Source organism: Chrysemys picta, chromosome 3 (genome assembly GCF_011386835.1).
Source record: "Chrysemys picta bellii isolate R12L10 chromosome 3, ASM1138683v2, whole genome shotgun sequence".
NCBI classification, from domain to species: domain Eukaryota; kingdom Metazoa; phylum Chordata; order Testudines; family Emydidae; genus Chrysemys; species Chrysemys picta.
Window position 1 is genome coordinate 197658303 of NC_088793.1, and position 20522 is coordinate 197678824.

Consider the following 20522-nt stretch of genomic DNA (forward strand, 5'->3'; position numbering starts at 1 on the left):
ATTTGAGATGTGGCATTTGGAATTGCATCTGCAAGTTTTTTAGTCTGTATATTGTAACCCCTTTGGAAAATTTGGGCCTGGATCTCTGCTTCCACTGGGAGAAAAATGAAATTTTATGTATGAATAAAATGAGAACATGTTTGAAATGGGGTGGGGGTTTTTGTGTGTGTGCATTTTTGAGGCAGTTGGAGATTTGTTTGTTGCAGCACATTTTAGATGAAAGAAAATAATTTGCCTCCATTAAACTAACTAACAATTTTTTGCCCTGTCCCTATAGGCTGGCAATGCTTTGTGTGAAATGCTTTCACCAGTGGACACATTGGGAAAAAAAATGAAGTGATGGTACTCTATCTAAATGCTTCCCATAATCCTAAACTTCACCCTGAATCTTCCTACTAGTGATCAGCTGTGACATAGTCCAGATAAAAAAAATCTCATCATTAGGTTTCCGAGTTAAAATTCCATTGAAATAAATGCGGGAAGTTCACACCTCACTTAGACCTATTGGGCCTGATTCTGCTCTCACTTACACCAGTGCAGCTTCTGTTGACATCAGGGTAGGAGTCAGTCCTTATCTACACTAGTGTGGGTGAATGGCGAACCAGGCCCAAGCTCAGACAACCCTGCATAGGTTCAAATTTGTAAGGTTAGCACCGTAATGAGGAACTTTCCTTTTGAAAAATGAAAGGTTAGAATGAGCAGACACTGATGGGGCCACCAAAAAGCATTGGCACAGTGTACCGTGCCCGTGATGCCAATTCTCCCCCCACTGCTGGATTTTAAACCTGTACGTTCCGAAGCTGCATGGGTGCTCTCTGATGGTTATAGCAAACCAACTGCACAGGAATAAACACACACACAGAAGTGGGGCTGGGGGACATGACTTACGAGGAGAGGCTGAGGGAACTGGGCTTATTTAGTCTGCAGAAGGGAAGAGTGAGGGGGGGATTTGATAGCAGCCTTCAACTACATGAAGAGGGGTTCCAAAAGGATGGAGCTTGGCTGTTCTCTGTGGTGGCAGATGACAGAACAAGGAGCAATGGTCTCAAGTTGCAGTGGGGAAGGTCTAGGTTGGATATCAGGAAACACTATTTCACTAGGAGGGTGGTGAAGCACTGGAATGCGTTACCTAGGGAGGCAGTGGAATCTCCATCCTTAGAGGTTTTTAAGGCCCGGCTTGAGAAAGTCCTGGCTCTGATGATTTAGTTGGGGTTGGTCCTGCTTTGAGCAGGAAGTTGGACTAGATGACCTCCTGGGGTCTCTTCCAACCCTAAACTTCTATGATTCTAAGTGGATGTAAACATTATGGGAGTGTAGCGAGGCGGTGGGATACCCCACAGCCCCGCTGAGGGCCGAACCTCCCCTAACATCAACGTGGGCAGAGCCACCGGGTCCAGTGCCCGCCCCTCAGAGGTCATGGCGTTGACCCGGAAGTATAAAAGCCTGCCTGCAGAGCTCAGTGGAGAACAAGCCGGTGGAGAGAGCAGACGTCTGTGGCTGAGCTCCCGCTTGGGAGACAGCAGCAGGTCGCAACCGGCCTGCTGACTCACCAGGCCAGCCGAGCCTACCCCTCGCCCGTTACCCCGAGGAGGACTGGCCAAGCCTGCCCCTTTCCAGCTACCATGAGGAGGAGCCGAACCTCCCCTTTCCAGCTACCCCGAGGAGGAGCCGAGCCTGCCCCTTTCCTGCTATCCCGAGGAGGAGCTGAACCTACCCTTCGATACCTACCCGGAGGAACCGATGCTGGTGGAGAGCACCGAGGACACTAGTCCGTGCCAGGTACCCTATGAGGGGGAGTGTGGAAGTAGCCCAGGGGCAGCCGACCCTAGTCTGGCTGCAGCACTGCCAGAGCCTATGTTAGTGTGTTGCGGCCAGGATCCCCACTGACAGCAGCAAGTTTCTGCCGCTGCTAGGGCCCCGGGATGGGATGCAGTGGAGTGGGAGGGCCTGCGTCCCCCCTGCCACCCACTCTTTGGGTGGCAGACTCCCCCTTTTCCCTGGCCTAGAGAGGCTGGGACCTCTTGCTCATTGACTCAGCCCCTGCTTGAGGGCCTGAGCCCCAGACTGCGTGGTTGCTGCCCCGCCCTGATTGAGGGCCTGGGGCTTTTTCTGACCTATTGGCTCAGCCCCTGCTTAAGGGCCTGAGCCCCTAACCATGTGTTTGCTGTCCCACACTACTGCTGGACCAGGACTGACAGCAGACCAGAACCGCTGAGGGCCGAACCTCGGCCGAGACTTCTACAGGGAGGAAAAGGAGGAAAAACATCTTGTCAAGCAAGACAGGAAAAGGTGAATAATAAAATACAGGTGGGAGTGTGAAGGAAGAGGAAAGAGCAATGGTTCAACAGCTTTGTCACATAGACCTCTTAGGTCTTACCAAAGCACCCACCAGTGAACCAGTACTTAAGCTCCCAAGGCTGCTGGGGCTGGCTGATTTTACAAAGGGTTATTGAGCTCACTAACACAAGACTTGCCTGAGGTTGTCACATGACATCATGAACAATCTTTATTGATTATCCAAAAAACTTAGGAAGAACTTCTATTAAAAGCTTAAAATAAACCAACTCTGGATCTCCACCTATTCAGATAGAGAAATAAATCTCCCACAGACGTATACTCCTTCAAATGGAATACATTTGATGAATCATATACCAAAAATCTGTGATCATTATACTTGATGTGTTAATTTCCCAATAAATAACCCATCACATGATGACTTTTTAAAAATGAAGTGAAGTGCCTTCATTACCAAGGGCTGGCCAAATTCTGATCTCATGCTGGTGTAAAGCTAGAATAACTCTACCAAGGTCACATTGGTAGAAAACCAGCGTGAGCTAAATTAGGACCCTGTGGAAAATTCTGGCCCCGTTGAAGTAAATAGGAATTTTGCTATTAATAGCAATGGGGCTAGGATTTCACCCCAAGCGTTCAAAGCTGAATACTTTTTCTAATACGTAAGATATGGAGGGAATCAAGGGAAAGCATATAATATTTATATATAAACTGACAACTCTGAAAAATACAGGGCCTGTCTCCTTAATATGAGAGCGCGAGCGAGCAGAGAGTAATTTTTGAGGGCAGGAGGAATTTTGCTTTAGACAGACAACATTCCCCAATAGGATGAAAAGTGATCAGTCTCTAGCTTAATGAAACTCAGGCCTTGCTGAGAGAAATATAGCATGGGTTGTACCAGCACGTGTAATGCTGTTTTCTGAAGTATAGACTGTGACCATATACTCTAAGATGGGAGGTCAGAAGTCAGCTATGCCAATTTACATTAGCGGAGGAACTGGCCACAGATGTGCAGGAGTGGAGAGCAAAACTCTATATATCAACTCAGTACTTTTTCCTTGAAGGAAAGCACTCCAAGGCTGCAGGCCTTTCCCCTCTTTTCCCCATCCTCACAGAGTAGTGTTAAGCACACACTCGCCCTACAGGCAAATTGCCTGGAAGCTGTATCTTGCAAATAGGGGGCTTAACAAAGAAACAAAAATCACGTTAAATGTAAAAAAAACAACCCAAGAACATTTTAAATATTTCTGCAGTGCATTTACTCTGATGCACAAACATCTTCTCCCTCGATCCTCTTTAGTGCTTCTCAAGTTCAGAGTGAACAATCATATGACACTATGTACTTCTCCTTGTCCCCCAATATACATGTTCTAAGCTGACCTCTGATGTCATGGAATGTTTTGTAATCAATTCTTAAAGTTATAGCACCACTGGATTTTATTAACTCGCATAACAACAAACAACGACAACAAAAAACCCAGGACCTCATAACTGATCAGCCTTGTTTTATCCTTAAAGCTGCTTTAACAAGCAGGGAGTAATATATTGCAATTGGTATGCCACAATTTAATTGTTCTGTTCCTAAATCTAATATTGCAGCTGTGGGTTAAGTTTACACCAGAGCTTTCAAGAACATGAAAGTGTGGTACATCTGTGCAACAGAAAGCTAAACATCTCTTGATCTGACGTGTTTACAATGACATTTGATATTGTGGAATGGTTGGGAGTTTGTTAAAGCTACAGAACCATTTTTAACTGGTGTCATACAACCACTATGGTCTGCAAAAATCTCCTCATAAACTGCTCAGTCTGATGTGAGACAAGTAAAGCTGAGGAGGATAATGTTTTCTCAAGAATCTTTGTAGATTCGTCTGATGCAATGGAAATGGAACTCTGACCATAACTTCTCTTTCCGACTGTGGGCCATATGCTCAATTATTTCAATCAAGCATTTGAAAAATAAACACCATTTAAATAAAAACACCTGAATACATCATAATAGCATAAAGAGAGAACACAGTAGTTCAACGAGTGATACTTAAATCAACTAGGGAAACTTAGTACATTCAGAAATCAAAGAGTCTTCAAGTTAACAGGTGGCAGAGCTGTGTAGGGTACCCTGGACTTCATATTCTGTGTAACGAGCAGCTTCACCATTATTTACTAGTTAGTGCATTTATTAAGCTCATAAGTAGTTCGGGAAACTTGGTAGTGGGCTCATAAATGTCAGCTGCAGTTTGTGAACTGCAAGTATCCGAGTGTTTTGATCAATGCTTTTACAGGAAAGTTAAAGGGTTATTAAAATTGTTTACTACTGCTACATGAAAAGGGAACAAGCCTGCCGAGGAACTTCAGTGGCAACAAGATGCAGAAGGCTGCGGATTGAATGCTGCAGCAGAAAAGAATTTCCACCTTTAACGAAAAGATTCAATTCGCACACAACCTCCGAGTCCACACACTAGGAAGCCTGTTGTGTGTTCTTTCTTCACAATGAACTATACAACGTTATGGTTGGTTGGTTTTGTTTGCAACATTAAGTGACCAAGAACACAGGTTTCTGTCAGAAATATTTAATATGAGTAGGTTTCTGTATGAACGTTTTCTCATGCGCTAGTATGTCCTTCTGACACCTGCTGTCCTTTGAGAACTCAAAATGTGGAAATTAGGTAAGAAGATCCTTATCTGCCATTTCCTCCAGGGCAGTCCACATTGATGCATTAGGTATTATCCAGTCTGACAGTTGAAACTCATGTAAGCTAACATACTACACTGGAATCCATTCAGGTTTCAAATTTATTATTTCAACCAGAATTAAGAACTAGCCAAAGCCTCTTCATAAAAAGGCACCAAAGCTGCACAGTGGCAACTTGACCAATGGGACAGAGTCTGCTTGCATAAAAAATACCTTAAAAAGCAGATAATTCCATGGGAGTAGATCTGTAGCCATAGTCTCTTGCACATGGAAATTTGATATAGTAAAACGCAACAACAGTGCCTCCCCTCAGGTCAATTAATAGAGAAATAAAAATTGCCCTTAGAAGGGAAGAAATGCATTCATATTTCTTAGGCTTTTTCTCTTTTTTGTAATATCATAATGTTCTCTTCACGGGTGGGAAACTCAATCTTCAAGTTCAAAGCTTGTTTCATCGTATAGTTCAGGACGAGATGACCTGGAATGCCGTGAATATTTCAGTTGCAGAAAATCGCCCAATTCATCAAGGGCATTCAGGACCTGCAAGATCATTACACTGTATCAGTTATCTTAAAAGGATTTAAAGCTGTTCTCACTTCTGCTTTACATTTGAACAGCAAGTGACACAAAAACATATGTGGCTTTCACAGTTTAAAAATCAAAGAAAAAGGAATAAAGCCAAAGGGGTGAATTTTGCTGTCAGCTACACTGGTGAATGTCAGTGAAATCAATTGAGCGACACTAGATTTACATTAGCATCACTGAGAACAGAATTTGGCTCTATGGTAGGCTATGTTGTATTAGCCAATGGCAATATTTATTAGCCGACTGTTGCTAAATTGTGTGTATTTCTCAGACATGCAGGGAGAAAAATACTCCAACTAAGAACTCTCATTTTTACATGAAAAAGGCACATACATAACATAAGACAACATTGCTGTATCTGCACACATATCCCAAAGGCTAGTTTTACCATTGTATAACTCCAGTGGTGGACCAGGCCCAGATGTTTATCAGGGTCATTGGGAATATCTTGAACAGGATTACGTGGTTTGAGAGCAAAAGTGGAAAATGTGCTTGTATTAATATCACAGCTGGCCTCAGCCTATAATGTGAGTGGCTGCCCATCCTCAACTCCTATTGGATTCAATAGAAAGCAAGGGGATTCAGAATCTCCCTGGAGAAGATCAGAACCTTGCAGCCTCAAGCCCACGCTGAAGAGCAGCCAATAGGTTGATAACAAGTAAAAATATAGCACCTGTTCTTTCAATCCTGTTTACGCAGTAACATATGCTCAGGAATAGAAAAGTCCCCCCTCACTCCCCCCCTCTTCCTCCCCCCCATTTAAGAATGTGGTAAAATGAGCTAAATAAAGAAGGACCTGCAAAGTAATTAAAAAAAAATTACCATCCTTGAAAACTTTCCCATTTATGGGTCTTCCCCCTTATGTATGACTGCCAGTGGTTTAAGCCAGTGGTTGTTGTGATGAAAAATGGCACAAGAGCTGTGTGTTTTTATTTTACACTGGATTTACAGCACATTCACGCAGTGGTTGTCCTTAAAAACTTTTCAGCTGCCTGAGGTAACTAAACCACACTACCCAGAGTGTTTCCCATTCCCCACACAAGGCATAGGGAAGTTTAGATAGTGTGGCAAATACTATGGCAATGATACCTAGCTGCAAAGGCAAAACTTGTAAAAGGTGACTGCCGGGGAGTGGCATTCAAGGCCCCAATTTGCATACCGCGGTGAGATGAATTGCAAGATCAGTGCTTGAAAATTGTAACTTTCATGTGTTTAATGCTGCTGTTTTAAGGAAAGAAAACCTAAGCGAAATAAAGAGATTAAGCTCCTAATCTCCAGGGTGATTTCACTGTGTATTACTGCAGTTGCATAATCAAAAGCTTATGCAACTCTGGAACTACACAGCGAAATAACAGCCTACCTAACTACACCTCGGTAACTAAGCATTGATATAGATATAGATATATGTTACCATTTAATTTTAACTTCGTGTTGAGTAGTCTATTGTTCCTTACTGTAGTTTTAAGATTAGCAGGAATTTCCTACCGCACATGTGCAAACCAGATTTTTCAATTTTGTTTCTAAAATGGTCTAAATTGGCCTGGAAATTAGTCTTGAGTATAGGACTAAGGTCTCAGTCCTCCAACTGTGTTTGGATCCATGTGCGCACATCAAGTCCCACTGAGGTCTGCGTAGGCACAGGGGCCAGCTGCATGGAGTCAGAAGCAGGATCAGGGCTCTTCCCACTTGAAAACACTGAGTGTATAAAATGCATCAGTTTCTGAGAGTTATGCTCATGCAAAAAGAGCCTTAAAATCTGTTGGCAACCAAAAAAGTTCCACCCTTATCTAACTCAAAAATGGATGAACATATTTCATCCAAATTTGCTTCCTTACCCTTGGACTAAGAGGAAGATGGAAAATTTCAATCTTAAAAATACTTTTTTTTAGAAAGTTATGAACAGATGGAAACAGAAGTTTATAATGGACATCTCAACAGAAGTGTAACTGCCCTTCTGGAAGCAGGTAAAGATACAGGGATCAAACTGGTCATATTGCACCTTTTAGCCCTCTTGTTAGATACAAACAACTCCAAATATTGGACTGAAAGTTCCATATGCATCATACAAAACCCAAGATGGTGCCATATTTTGCTGCTGCAATGTAACTCACATAAATATGGAATAAAAATAAGGGCATTGAAACCCTTATATGCAATTATTACCACATCAATTAGGGTTTCCTGCCAAAGCAGTTAACTTTGGTCTTGGTGTGCTCCTCATGTAGGTCTTTATTAGTTATTACAGATTAGTCACTCTTAGGAACAGGGGAATATAGTCCAGTTAATTGTTGTATAATTTAATATTTTAAATAAAATCTGTAATTAGGCTTTAAATATCAAGTGACAACGATCAAGAAAATCAAAAGCAAAATGAATTATTGAGATTCAAAGTAACAGACTGGTAGCTTCTCCCAGCCCCTCTAGCATCTGTTGTTAATTTCACCAGGACATCTGCTGTTCTTACCGTGTCTAACATCTCCCGTGTATGTGCAGCCGACACACAAAACCGAGCCCTCGATTCTGCGATAGGAGTAGCTGGAAATCCAACCACAACCACCCCAATATTTTTGGCTAACATGCGCCTTGCAAAAGCCCTGGGAGGAGGGAAAGAAGAAAACAAAAGTGAGTTATTGCCAATAAACTGAGCACAAAGAGAAAACACTCAAGTGTGAAAAACAATGGTTAAAAAATCCTGGCCCTACTGAAGTCAACAGGCGTTTTACCATCAACTCTCCACTGCCTTGCAGCTTGTGTAGTCATTTTCATCTTTGCAAAGCGACTGTCAGATACAATCACTGATGTAAGTGAGCAGAGAATTCTGATTAGGAGCAATTTGCAATCACTGAGCACAGGTGCAAATGTCTATGTAAAGTGTAAGGCAGCAAGAATCAGACTCAATATCAGGCAAATATTTAGACGAACAGATGGTGATGAATAAAAATTAATGCCATTTAGATCAAATTTCATTGAACAAGGCACTGAACATAAAGTAGAACGATGGTCTTGTCGCTGCAGCACGAGACTGGGACTTGGGAGACCTGGGGCTAATTCCTGGCTCTGCCAAAGACTCCCTGAATGGGTCGGTCATTTAACCTCTGTGTGTCATTTCCCCACCTGTGAAATGGGGAGAACAGCTACCTGCTCAGTGTCCCTAGGAGAAAATTGTTCATATTTGTGAGGTAAGTAATGCAGAGGGACAGAGATCGATTCATAACACTTAGCGTGGATTAATTGGCCTCAACTACAACCCATTCTACCAATCTGTGCAAATGGGTAGAGGAGACTGTGGCCACAAATAAACTGATCCAAAGAGGAAGCATGCATGAGCCACTAGGACAGCTACAGAGGGGCTCTGACAAACAACTTCATGAGGGAGTTCCAGAGATGGGGTCCCAATGCTGAGAAGTCTCTGCACCTTGACCACTGAACTTCCAGATGGCAAGGGGAGACATCTTGGTTGATCTCCAATGCCTCAAGAGGGAAACAAGATGATTTTGCAACTAAAGTTGTCTCCCATTTCCCCCCAGGCCAGTTATTAGGGTTGTGTTCTGGGCTGAGGATTTTCTATAGCTCATAAGACCTGCTTTCTGCCCGTCAGATAGTCCTTGCAAGAGGGCTTGATAAATAGTTAAACTTCAGACTAAAAGGATCCTGGTGTAACTGGGAGACAGGGGAGTTCACTATTCCCCACAGATCCTGAAACGCTGATGGACGCTTGGCCATAGAAGGGCACAAGTTCTCCGTGCAAGAGCTGGCCTGTGATCACATGGGAATGAGTAAGCAATTATCCGGATGGCTTTACTGTTAGCAGGTCTGATGGGCCAGGGTAGGACCCATATTTATGGTATCTCAGAAACAAAGGCTCCTCCCGAGAGCTACTTTTGCAAAGACTCCAACTCCCTACGCTCTGGGCCTTCGTTGAGAAGGTAATAGTCAATCAAGACATAAGTCAATCAAGAGATATCATCACATACCGTAAAATGGTGAAATGTATGTCAGTCTAAGACATGTCATATCTTGGATGGAAAACAATGAAATACCTTCAAAATAATTAGACAATGCGCAGCTTTTAAAATTATTATATTTTTTGCAAAACATCAATAGAAAGAGAAAGAAGAGTTTTGATTTTTTAAAAATTCTATACACTCATTTAGTGTACGGAGAAGCTGGCTCCAGATTAAGGCCAGGATTCAATTTAAAGCTACCTATGGCAAGTTCACTGAAAGGAAGAATTTTCTCCCTTGCAACATCTACAGCAAGTAGCCGGATTGAATACTTTAAAACGTGCCCTCCATATAATGTTTGTGTAGTTTGTTTGCCTGCCAGGCACATTTCAGTACTTACCCTATTTTACCAGGCATATAAAGGAGCAAGGGGACGACAGGGGAATCATCATTTCCATATACAATGAAGCCCATTTCGTGCAGTCTCCGCCGGAAGTATCTTGTGTTTTCTCCTAGCTGGCGCACTCTCTGAAGCCCTGAAATGAGACAGTCATGAAATCAGTCAGGGCACAGATCCCAATGGGGCTTCTCTCCAGGAAAAACAAACAACTAAACAAACGAAACAGGGTTGTGTAAGTTTCAGAACCATTTAGCTATCCGTGAGATCTTTATGTAGCTATTGGAGCCTTAAGTTAAATATTTAGTGAGTCCAACTGTTCAAGCCACATAAATACAGAGGCACATACTGAATTTATGTAACAACAGTGCAACTCCACTGATTTCTGCTGAATTATGCCTGACCAACATTGGCATGAAATGAAACTCAAACCTAATGTATTCAGACACAAACACCTAAAGCCAGGAGTATTCTCTCTCTGTCTCGCTGGACATAGATTATAGTGCATAATATAGTTTAAAAGGACATGCTGGATGAAATATACTCATTGGTAGCAGTGGTGGTCTGGTATGACAGTATCTGGTATACATCCATCCAATTCTATGATTGTTCTTCCCTGATTAAAAATTTCCTGCTATATCCTTGTGCTGGCAAGATGTGCAAATTCCATTCAAAATAGTTGCAGAGATTTTTCAATCGTAACCTATTTTCACAGGCTCTTGTTCAAGGAAACCCGATTCCACATGTCCCATGTCCGAATCGCACTGCAAATTCATAGACCAGGTTCAGGTTCTCATGGGTTTGCACCTGTACACATGAGCTGGCCAAGAACAGAAGTGAAACTAGTAGCCATGGAAGAACGAAAGCAGAATTCATCTTACTGCATTTGAGTACCATCCCTTCTGGAAGACAGAGATGTGTCCATAGGCAGAGGCTGCTCACTTCCTACGCCTCTAGCACCCTCCCTTGCTAGCCTAGAGCTAGTGAAACATTTCTGGCTAAAGCAAACAAGGAACAATTAAAGAGAGGCTAGAAAGTCAGCTTTGTATTTTTTCACCTTTAAAAAAAATATTGCGCCCACCATTCTTTTGAAAACAATGCTGAAGTAACCATTTTTCCCACACATGCATCTTGAGGTCTTCCTCTCACTCACCTCACAATTAAGTGCACAGGCACAGACTTTCTAATGTGGCAGGGGGTGCCTAACCCCTCGCTCTGCCCCAGGCCCTGCCCCACCCCTTCCTCTAAGGCCCCTCCCCCACTCCACTTCTTCCCCTCCCCCAGCACGCCACGCCCTCGCTCCTCCCCCTCCCTCCCAAAGCCTCCTGCATGCTGCAAAACAGCTGACTGTGGCGGGTGGGAGGTGCGGGGAGGGAGGGGGAGGCACTGATCAGCAGGGCCTGCTGGCGGGTGGCAAACACTGGCAGGCTGGGGGAGCTGATAGGGGGCTGCTGGTGGGTGCTCAGCACCCACCATTTTTTCCCCATGGGTGCTCCGGCGCCTATGATTAAGTGTACATATTTATAAGACGAGCCAAATAAAAATGTTTTGCAATAGAAAATACAGAGGTAGGGAAGGGGAAACCATTTTTAAAAAAATCCTTCAAAATCTTTACTTCGGAAAAAGGCAAACGAGTCCCATACAAATGCAGTTCCACATGCACCGTAAACAAAAAGGGTAAAGGAATATCTGATATCAAACTACCTACAAGAGTGTAACATGAAAGCATTACATAAAGTCTCGGGCAGTGGTTAATAGTTCAGAGGAACACAGGAACTGCCAGACTGGATTAGAGCCCAAAGATCCATATAGTCCAGTGTCCCATCACGGACAGTGTCCAGCACCATTCTGCCATCAGGTCCGAAGCGGGATGCCGCGGGTTTTTTTGAAAAGCTACATATGAGGACAAGGAGGGGAAAGCTGCCTTCTAATTAGCTGTCTGTCTCACTGCCCCGCCTCCTCTGGGGCTGAGCAACCAATCAGAGCTCAATCACCCTCTCTTCCCCACTCTGCTCCTGTGTGAGCGATGGGTCGGCTCCTTTGCCCCTCCCATTCCCTCCCGCAGCTGCTGGCTGGGGCGGGGAGAGGGGGAAAAAGCCCCTGGAGCTCGAGGTGTGCCATGGCAGAGAAAAGGTTGGGAACCACTGCTTTGGAGGAAGTTGTAAGAACCCTGCAGTAGACAGATGTGGGGTAATCTGCCCCGCACGTAGGGTATCAGCCTGGTCTCTAATAGTTAGGGATTGGCTTAAACCCTTATGCTCAAGCTTTAATATCCCGTCTATGTTTTGCTGCTAGTAATTATGATAATTCTGGATATTGCTGATATCCATATAAATATCTAATACATTTTTGGATCTTATTAACTTCTTGGCCTCAACAATGTCCCATGGCAAGGTCAGGGCCATCTGCTTCCCTCTGCTTCTGTAAATTGCTCCATGGAGGCCCAAAAGAGAAAGAGCCAGTTCCATGGCACGCTTCCTCCTTTCTCTCAACCCACGGCAGGCAGCTGATCACTAGTCTGGAAGGGGTAGGCTGGGAGGCCAGATGAGCTCAACGGCATTCTCCCACCCCCAAGCCACAGGAGAAAGCAACACAAGCTACAGCAAACAGAGCCTGTCCTCTGTGCTCCACTGGGGGAGAAGAGAGTGACAGGACCAGGAGTTGGCTGCCCAAGACAGTTACATAAGCCAAGTCAAGAATTCGGCCTATCAGATATTATCAGAGTTCAAGGATGACTTTTGATCATTGTAGATCATGTGAAATGATTAAAGACACTTCAACAATATTTCAGATGTATTAATTTTCTTACTAAGTGACATCCAGGGATGTCTGCATGGCAAGAAATTGCATTCATATAATGTTTTTAGTTGCTTTGGAAAGCACTTTTACTTATACCAAAGTTGAACAGAAAACAGCAATACAGGTCAAACAAGTGTCTTGAAATTCATTCAGACATTTGAAATATTACACAGTTGCTTTTATTTAATCTCACATATTACAGTCTATTAAAAATGATTTTCTACTCCTATTGTTTTGATGGCAGCCTAAGTTGAATATATTTTAAAATAAATTGTTCTTTCCCCCGCTGTCAACCTTGCAAATAGATCAAACGCATACAACATGTAATGCATGTGTAGTTACACTAAAGTTGTATATAAGCAGTTCCATCCAATTCTAGAATAGCTATACAAGTCATAACATTATGTACATTACCCACATTAATTTGGAAAGTAGAATCCCCAGCTGATGATCAGTTTACACCCTGAAGCAAGAGAACTCATAGACCTTGTCAGTTTTTTAATGCTAGGTAGTGTAACAGATGTTCTTCCAATTCATATAATTGTATTTGTCCCAGTCATGTCCTGTAGCATTGATTATTATGAAATAATTATATGTTGAATTAGAAAGTATTTCCTTGTATCTGTTCTAAATTTGTTGCCTTCCAACTGAGAGTGTCCATTTGTTTTTGTGGTATGGGAAAGGGGTAAATAGGAGTGTTTAGAATCATAGAATATCAGGGTTGGAAGGGACCTCAGGAGGTCACTATACTATGCTGCTCATTGTTTTACAGACCTTCACCCTATGCTCTCAGTCTCATTTTTATTCTTTCCAAACTAAATAATCCCTGTCTTTTTACACGCTCCTTTACGCATCTTCTTCTAATACCTCTGATCTTTCCAGTTGCTACTTTCCTTCTGGTGATTCCAGTAATTGAGGAGATGGCATGATACCATGTTCCAAGATGTATAATACCATTGTAAAAGTATCCATGTGCTTTATTCCCTAAATACCAGTCATGCCCCCCTGGCATGTTTCTGGCTTGCTTGGCCCCTGTCCCCTGCAGCTGGAATGGCAGCAGGTCGCCACCGCCCCCCCCCCCCCCCCCCCCGCCCCCAGCTCACTCACAGGGGCTGAGTGATCTGGAGCCTCCTTCCCCCCATGGCATGCTGGGCCCCTGTCCCCGGCAGCCTGGCTGCCACTGCCTCCCAGCCAGGCTCTCTCAGGCAGAAGTGGTTCCATCCATTGTCAGAAGCTCTGGGACTTTTCACAACTCTCGCTATTTTTGACTGGGAAGTTGAGTGAAGACCACATAGAATCATAGAATATTAAGGTTGGAAGAGAGACCTCAGGAGGTCATCTAGTCCAATCCCCCGCTCAAAGCAGGACCAACACCAACATATAGTAGTATTGGTCCATGAGGCACTCCAGCATAAGGATCAGATTGTCCTTGGTTCTTGCACAGAGGCAGAGAAGAAGGATGAGTTGTGCAAGGGCCAGGGAGCACTGCAGTCACTGGGAGCATAGAGAATGCTCCTTCCATTTTGTCCCGGGTGCATGATCCACCTTAAAGGAGGCAGGGAGGAGACAAGGCCATGGAGCTGACTGGGAGGAGCAGCATGTACCATCAAATGAATGGTGTAGCTGTGTGATAAGGTACAATCCTTCCGGTGCGCCCCATGGGGCAGTGCATCTCCGTATCACACTCAACAGAGACCAGTGGCTAATGCCACAGTCTAGCCCTTAATCCTTTTCTACTGTAAGAATTGCCCATGTTTTACCGCCTCCATCTTAAACAGCCTATACTGCATGACAGGGCCTCGTCTCGCAACCCACGTTTCCTCAATAGCACTGCAGAAAGGACTTTCAGTAACAGTTTCTGGCGTGTGTAAACAAGTTATGTCCACGAGTTCCTTTGTTGCATGCAGTGTTGTGGTAGCCATGTCGGTCCCAGGATATTAGAAAGACAAGGTGGATGAGGTAAAAATAAATAAACAAACAAACAAATAAATAAAAGAAATTACATCACCCACCTTGTCTCTCCATGAGTTCCTTGCTCGATTATTTTGTGGGTGCTTTCAGAGAATACCTTTGCCACACTAATTTCTCCCCATCAATGTATACTCCCCTAAATTCTATATAACACAGTTTTCTCAGCAAGAAATCCCAGGACTCCTGGATTTACCCTTTCTATTTTTATTAAAAGTTGGCACCATAATTGGCCATCCTCCAGTCCTTTGCTTTAATAGTAGCCTAGATGTTCTACCCTTCAGTTCCTTTAGAACTCTGATGAGTGCCATCTGGAGATTTATTGCCATCTAATCAGCTTTTTCATTTTTGATACCTTTATCTCCAACAGTACTTCATCTTTATTACCTGTGAAGGATAACCACAAATAGACATTTCCCCCCCATTCCTGTCTTCCTGGTGGGGTGAAGACCGATGCAAAAAAATCCCACTTAGCTTCCTTGTTATTTCCTCCTTTATATCTAGCTAACCCTAGCTTCTTAATTCTGATGTACTTCATATATGTGTAATGTGTTTGGGTCAACAGCTTTAGCTCTTTGTGCTTCAAATTCCCTCAGAATCACAATTTTGTCTTTCCTTGTAGTAATGTCACTTGGACTGAATTTGCATTATTAAGAGGATTCCTTTTTTTTGCCCGAATGAACTTTTACAAACCTGGGGCTGAACTGTAGTATCCCATTCACAGGAAGGTGCAACTCATCACGTCCAGAGGGCCTGAACAAAGTTTATGTGCCACTCCAGTTCATTTACTCATATGACCAATCCATGGGCTTTGCTGGGACTAACTGCATGAGCAAATACTCACCAACGTAAGTAGAATTTCCATAGTTGGGCTCTTGCCATTCAACTGTTGCCCTACTCTTCCCCGGTTTTTGTTCTCAGGAATGCAGACTTTGTGACTCTAATCAGGTAATTCTTTAGCCGTCTCCATTCGGATTCTATGGATTTTCATTTCCTAACTTTCCCCTTCAGGCTGTATCAAACTTCCTCTTTAAAAATAAAATAAAATCCTCTTTTCTTGAAAGGTACCATCACAGTACTATCTCCTGGCATGGTCCCCTGCTGAGGTCATGTCAGATGGTATCCTTTTATGTCATTGGGCCAAATGAGGCAGTTAGAAAAAGAGCCATAGAATGGTGAAGAGTGTGGTAAGTTAAAAGTGATCTTCCAAATAAAAAAATGGGTTTCTACCCTTTTTGGTTTTAATGAGGCATAAAAAAAGATGTAAAGCGTTTTTATTTGCCAAGGTATTCTTTCCTGCTTGTTTTTTATCTTAGAAAAAAAGCAGGAATATCAAGCCTAATCTTCCCTCTTTAAGCTGGGGGACTCATTGGAGGACTGGAGAACTGGAGTGAACTTCCTCAGCCATCACTTAAAAGGTAGTATGGCTGAATGTTTCAGAAAAAGAGCTTTTCTTCCAAGCCCTTGCCAGGAGTTAGAATGAACCAACTCAATCTCTCTCTCACCTATTCCTTATGTGGCCCTGTTATCATGATCATTCCACGTTGACAACATTTAATAATATAAAATCCGGATAAGCTCATTTGTCTCTAAAAGTCTCTTCCCCTCTCAGTTGCTCAAGTCCTCCAGCAAAAGCAGGGGAGTAGAGAATCAATATTTATGTTAAAAAAAGAAGCAGTGAAAAACCACTTATGTTTGAAAAACCTTTCAGTCCTTTCTACATCACAAGGAAGCAGATTTCTAGCAGATTTTGTTGTTTCCCGTATCGTTAACAGCCTGATTGCACAACCATGTTTCCAGTAAGAGGTCCATATCACATGCTTCATTACTTCATTTCTGTTTCTATAGATTCTACAGTGAATCCAGCTCTGGCTCATCCAGAATTTTTATTCAGATAGTCTAGGAATTCTTTGTGGTTAGTACCATTGCTCCATTGCTGCAAGTGAACCTGTTTTAGATTTCCCCCCAGTAAATACAATAACCCATAGATTATTCTTGTCACTAAAGCTTCAGAAATTCTGATCATGTCTCCCAATACAAAGTATTTCAACTTCTCTCTTTTGTTTGTGAAGTGTACAGTATCGGGTACTCTACATGAATAGTTTTTACTCTTAATACCTATTTTTATTTACTTCTTTCTGCTGACTCCATCCACTTACTGTATTGCTGTTCCTTGGTTCCCCATTCTCCAACCTGGTCCAGCTGTGATTACTGTGTTAACCCCTATTACTAGCTAGGTACTGAGCAGATGGCATTGTCAGACTAAACTGTTCCTCAGCACCTGTTATCTTTCATTCTCTTCCCTTTTGGTTAATGTGGGTATCACCACACCTATGCAAGCCCTGTTCCTCTAATCATTTCCTACTGCTTAATAAATTCTAGGTTTAGCTGAGATCTATTGCTTCATCCCTTTTGTATCTCATCTAGTCGAGACGCTCTCCTGACAAGCTTCTGGCTGGGAAATTTATAGGGAAACTGGGACTTGCTCTATAGTGATCAGTGTTTTGTTGAACAAATTAAAAGATCCCATAAAACCACTGCATTTGTAACTTCATGCACAAAACTGCCCACGCAGACAACTGGTTAGTTACAGTTTCTGCCATTCAGTTTAAAACGTTCTGTGTAAGAAATCTGCTGGGTTAGTAGAGGCCACAAATAGTTTAACCATCTCTCCCGTGCTGCTAAAACAAAAACAGCTGTGCCAGAGCAAGGAAAACAAATGAAACACAAAAGCATCCTACTACAAAGCTTTCCAGTCTCTAATAAAAACAATAGTCTGTGGTATTTCCAAAAGTATTTTTGGTGTAGTAGCTCTCAAAAAAACCAGGAGGAAATATTGAGGGGCTCGGGCGGGGGACCACAGAATAGCTTGACTGAAATCTACAAAATGAAAGTTCTCCCTTCATTTAGTAACATGTTATTAGTACCTCTTAATGCATAGAAAGAAGTGTGTGTGTGTGTGTGTCTTAAAGATTAAAAATAACTGTAGTATTTTAACACTACCCAATCTAATACCTAAACTCTCAGTCCACCGCATTTGAAACTACTGACTTTTCAACTAGGGAAAGTTTTCATAGATGCAGATATTGCTGGGGGATGTAGTTTAAGATGTCTCCTTTCTAGTCAGCTATTTACCACAACGCTGGAAAGAGAGTCTCAGCCATTCAAAAGTCCAGGCTTTTAAATATTTATCAAAACTATTGGATCATTGCATAGAGCTGACAAATAAAAAATATGTAACAATTTAAGGTGCAGGTTATATTCGTTCCCTATTAAGGGAAAAATCCCACCCCGGAGTGATGTGGCTATACTGACATAAGTTGGTAGAATAGCCTCAGACAAGCTCCTCAAAACTGAATATCCAACCACCCCAAATCTACATCCTTAGACAATTTGTAAGTGCGGAGGGAGTGTTCTCCTTTGGAGCATGCCCACAGGGCTCAATTCAGGACATTCAAATGCTGAGGTAGGAATGCCTTTTAAAACAGTGTGACATCCCAGAACATTAGACTCAGAAGGTTAACACCATTTTGCTGGGGGTGGAAAAAGCCTAGAAAAAGATCAGAAAATGGATGAATTCTGAATAGTAAGGTGATCTCTGAGGGAGAGAATACTGGAAGAGGATGGGCAGGTGGGTGACCATTTCTTTACCAAGCCTCACCACTTTCCTTTCTGATGTTAAGTTTTTTGGTTACAGACCCCCTACTTGCCTCATACACATTGTCATCTGATGTAGTACTGCTCCACTACTACCATATATAATCAGTTATTTATCTCGTACGCTACAGTGGTAGGTGCAGCAGACAAATCTCAAGTTTGCAATTATATTTCAACGCTCCTTTTGTTTTCAGTTTTATGAGTCTCTTCAATACTAGATGTAAGGGGAGCTTTGGGTAAAGCACAGGCTTTCATTTGAAGGGCCTAATTTCCCTCCCACATACCTGACCCCAATTTCTTCCCCAGGCTTGCTGGCTCCCTTTGCCAGCTGGCTGAATTGAGGAGGCAAAACCTACTCTTTGCCCCTGCCCGTTTATTCCCCATCACATGTGGGAGGGGAGCAGTGGTTCTATGGAGGCTGCCTAGGGTGACCAGACAGCAAGGGTGAAAAATCGGGACAGGGGGTGGGGAGCCTATATAAGAAAAAGACCCAAAAATCGGGACTGTCCCTATAAAATCGGGATATCTGGTCACCCTAAGGCCGCCACCCCACCTGCATTGTGACCTGGAATATGGGTAATCAGTGCAAAGGGACAGGAGGTGCCCAATGCCTTCTCATTGTCTTGAGTGAGCACATAAGGCAGCTCAGAGTTGAGCTCTCTGGGTACAAACCTGCTTTGACTGGAGTCTCGCAAAGTGAGTGTTGAATTCAATAGCCTAACTGTTTGAGGACCAGATTCTTAGCTGGCGTAAATCATTGACTTCAATGGAAGTAGGCTGATTTACACAAGCAAATTATCTTACCCTCTGACTGCAAAATTATCATCCCTCTCAAGCAAAGTTTCTTTTACTCTTCCAAAGACATTTGTTTTTCACTTCTGAAAGCTTTTAACCAGCAAAGACTTTAGATGTGTCCAACTTCTGCACAACATTTTTACCTTTGAACTCCACATGAAGGTTTTCAAACCTTGGAAATTCTTACTCAACATATTGAAACCAGGAACAAGCAACCTGTAGCCTTTAATGTTTATATCTCAGGTGCATGTTCACTGAAAGAGGGTTATTTTTCCTGAATCTGTTCCAGAGAAGATAATCCCGCTCTTTGTACTTTTCCTCAGCATACAGTGGGCTAAGCAAGACACAAATTCACCTGCTTTAATCTTCTCCAGCTGTTTTTTCATGGGGACTTTTTAGATAATTAGTCATCCAATCAAACTTCTACATACCAGTGTCAGACTGTCTCTTCAATCTATGTTCCTGAGATACAGAACTTTACTCCCCTGCCTTCCTCTAGTAACAACTAGATAGTAAAATGAAAACTTTAATAGGCTGCAAATTTTTTTGAAAAACAATAGCTGTTCTTCTCCCCTAAACAGTTACAGATGGACTGATTTTCTTTCCTTCTCTGGTTCCACTATAGAAGTAACACATATGTACCTCCATGTGCACTAAATCACAAATAGAACATTATAAAACCAGGGTGCCTAAAGGAAATGAACTCTAAGATAACAGTTCTGTATAAAAACAACTTTGTTATGGATTAGGGAGAAACAAAGGGATTTTCTTCTACACTAACACCACCTATAAACCAAAATGTTTTAGACTAATACTCCTGCTAAATAAGCCTTTAAGGACTAGAGTCAGTCTAATTTTAACTGTGAATTAAGTTTTCAGAGAAAAAGCAATGGTAATTTCAAATAAAGGACAGAGAAGAGGAGGAATTGTACAAAATGCTGTTGATTTTTTTATTGGCCAGGTATGTACAGGCACTTACACACAATATTGATAATGCAGTATCATGTACATTAAAAGCACCTTGCATGAAAACAGGGAGAGAGGGACAAGCCCTTGCTGTGCATATTTATTACCAAACACAGGTGATTAATCACAAAGCATGTCAGTCCCTCAGCTGAAAGCCAGCCAGCACACATTGCACTACATCTGTAACATATTAGGTATTACTGAAATGCCAAGGATCTAAATGCATTTAGGAAAGGCAAGTCTCTCTTTTGTGTTCCTCAGACTGATTACCCACTGCCAATTGGAGTAATATGACAGCAGCAAGCTTCTTCTGGAACTGCCGGGGAATGGAAAGCTCTGCTATCTCTAGAATGAAGAAGGTCCCCTGACGTGCCATGGAACGCTGTATTATCGCCTATTGTAAAAATGAGGTTTTGCTTACGAAACG

The 20522-nt window shown here is 42.7% G+C and overlaps 1 protein-coding gene across 1 annotated transcript in view; it reads right to left on the reverse strand.

The window, feature by feature from the left end:
• Positions 1 to 3711: 3711 nt before the first annotated feature.
• The window catches only part of SPTLC3 (serine palmitoyltransferase long chain base subunit 3), a 131124-nt gene continuing 114313 nt past the window's right edge, over positions 3712 to 20522 (reverse strand). Inside the window, exons 10-12 of the mRNA XM_024110307.3 lie at positions 9914 to 10049; positions 8034 to 8163; positions 3712 to 5524 (exon numbers count right to left, since the gene is read on the reverse strand). Coding sequence (XP_023966075.1) covers positions 5411 to 5524; positions 8034 to 8163; positions 9914 to 10049 — 380 coding nt within the window. The 3' untranslated portion in view covers positions 3712 to 5410. The remainder of the gene's footprint in view (positions 5525 to 8033; positions 8164 to 9913; positions 10050 to 20522) is intronic.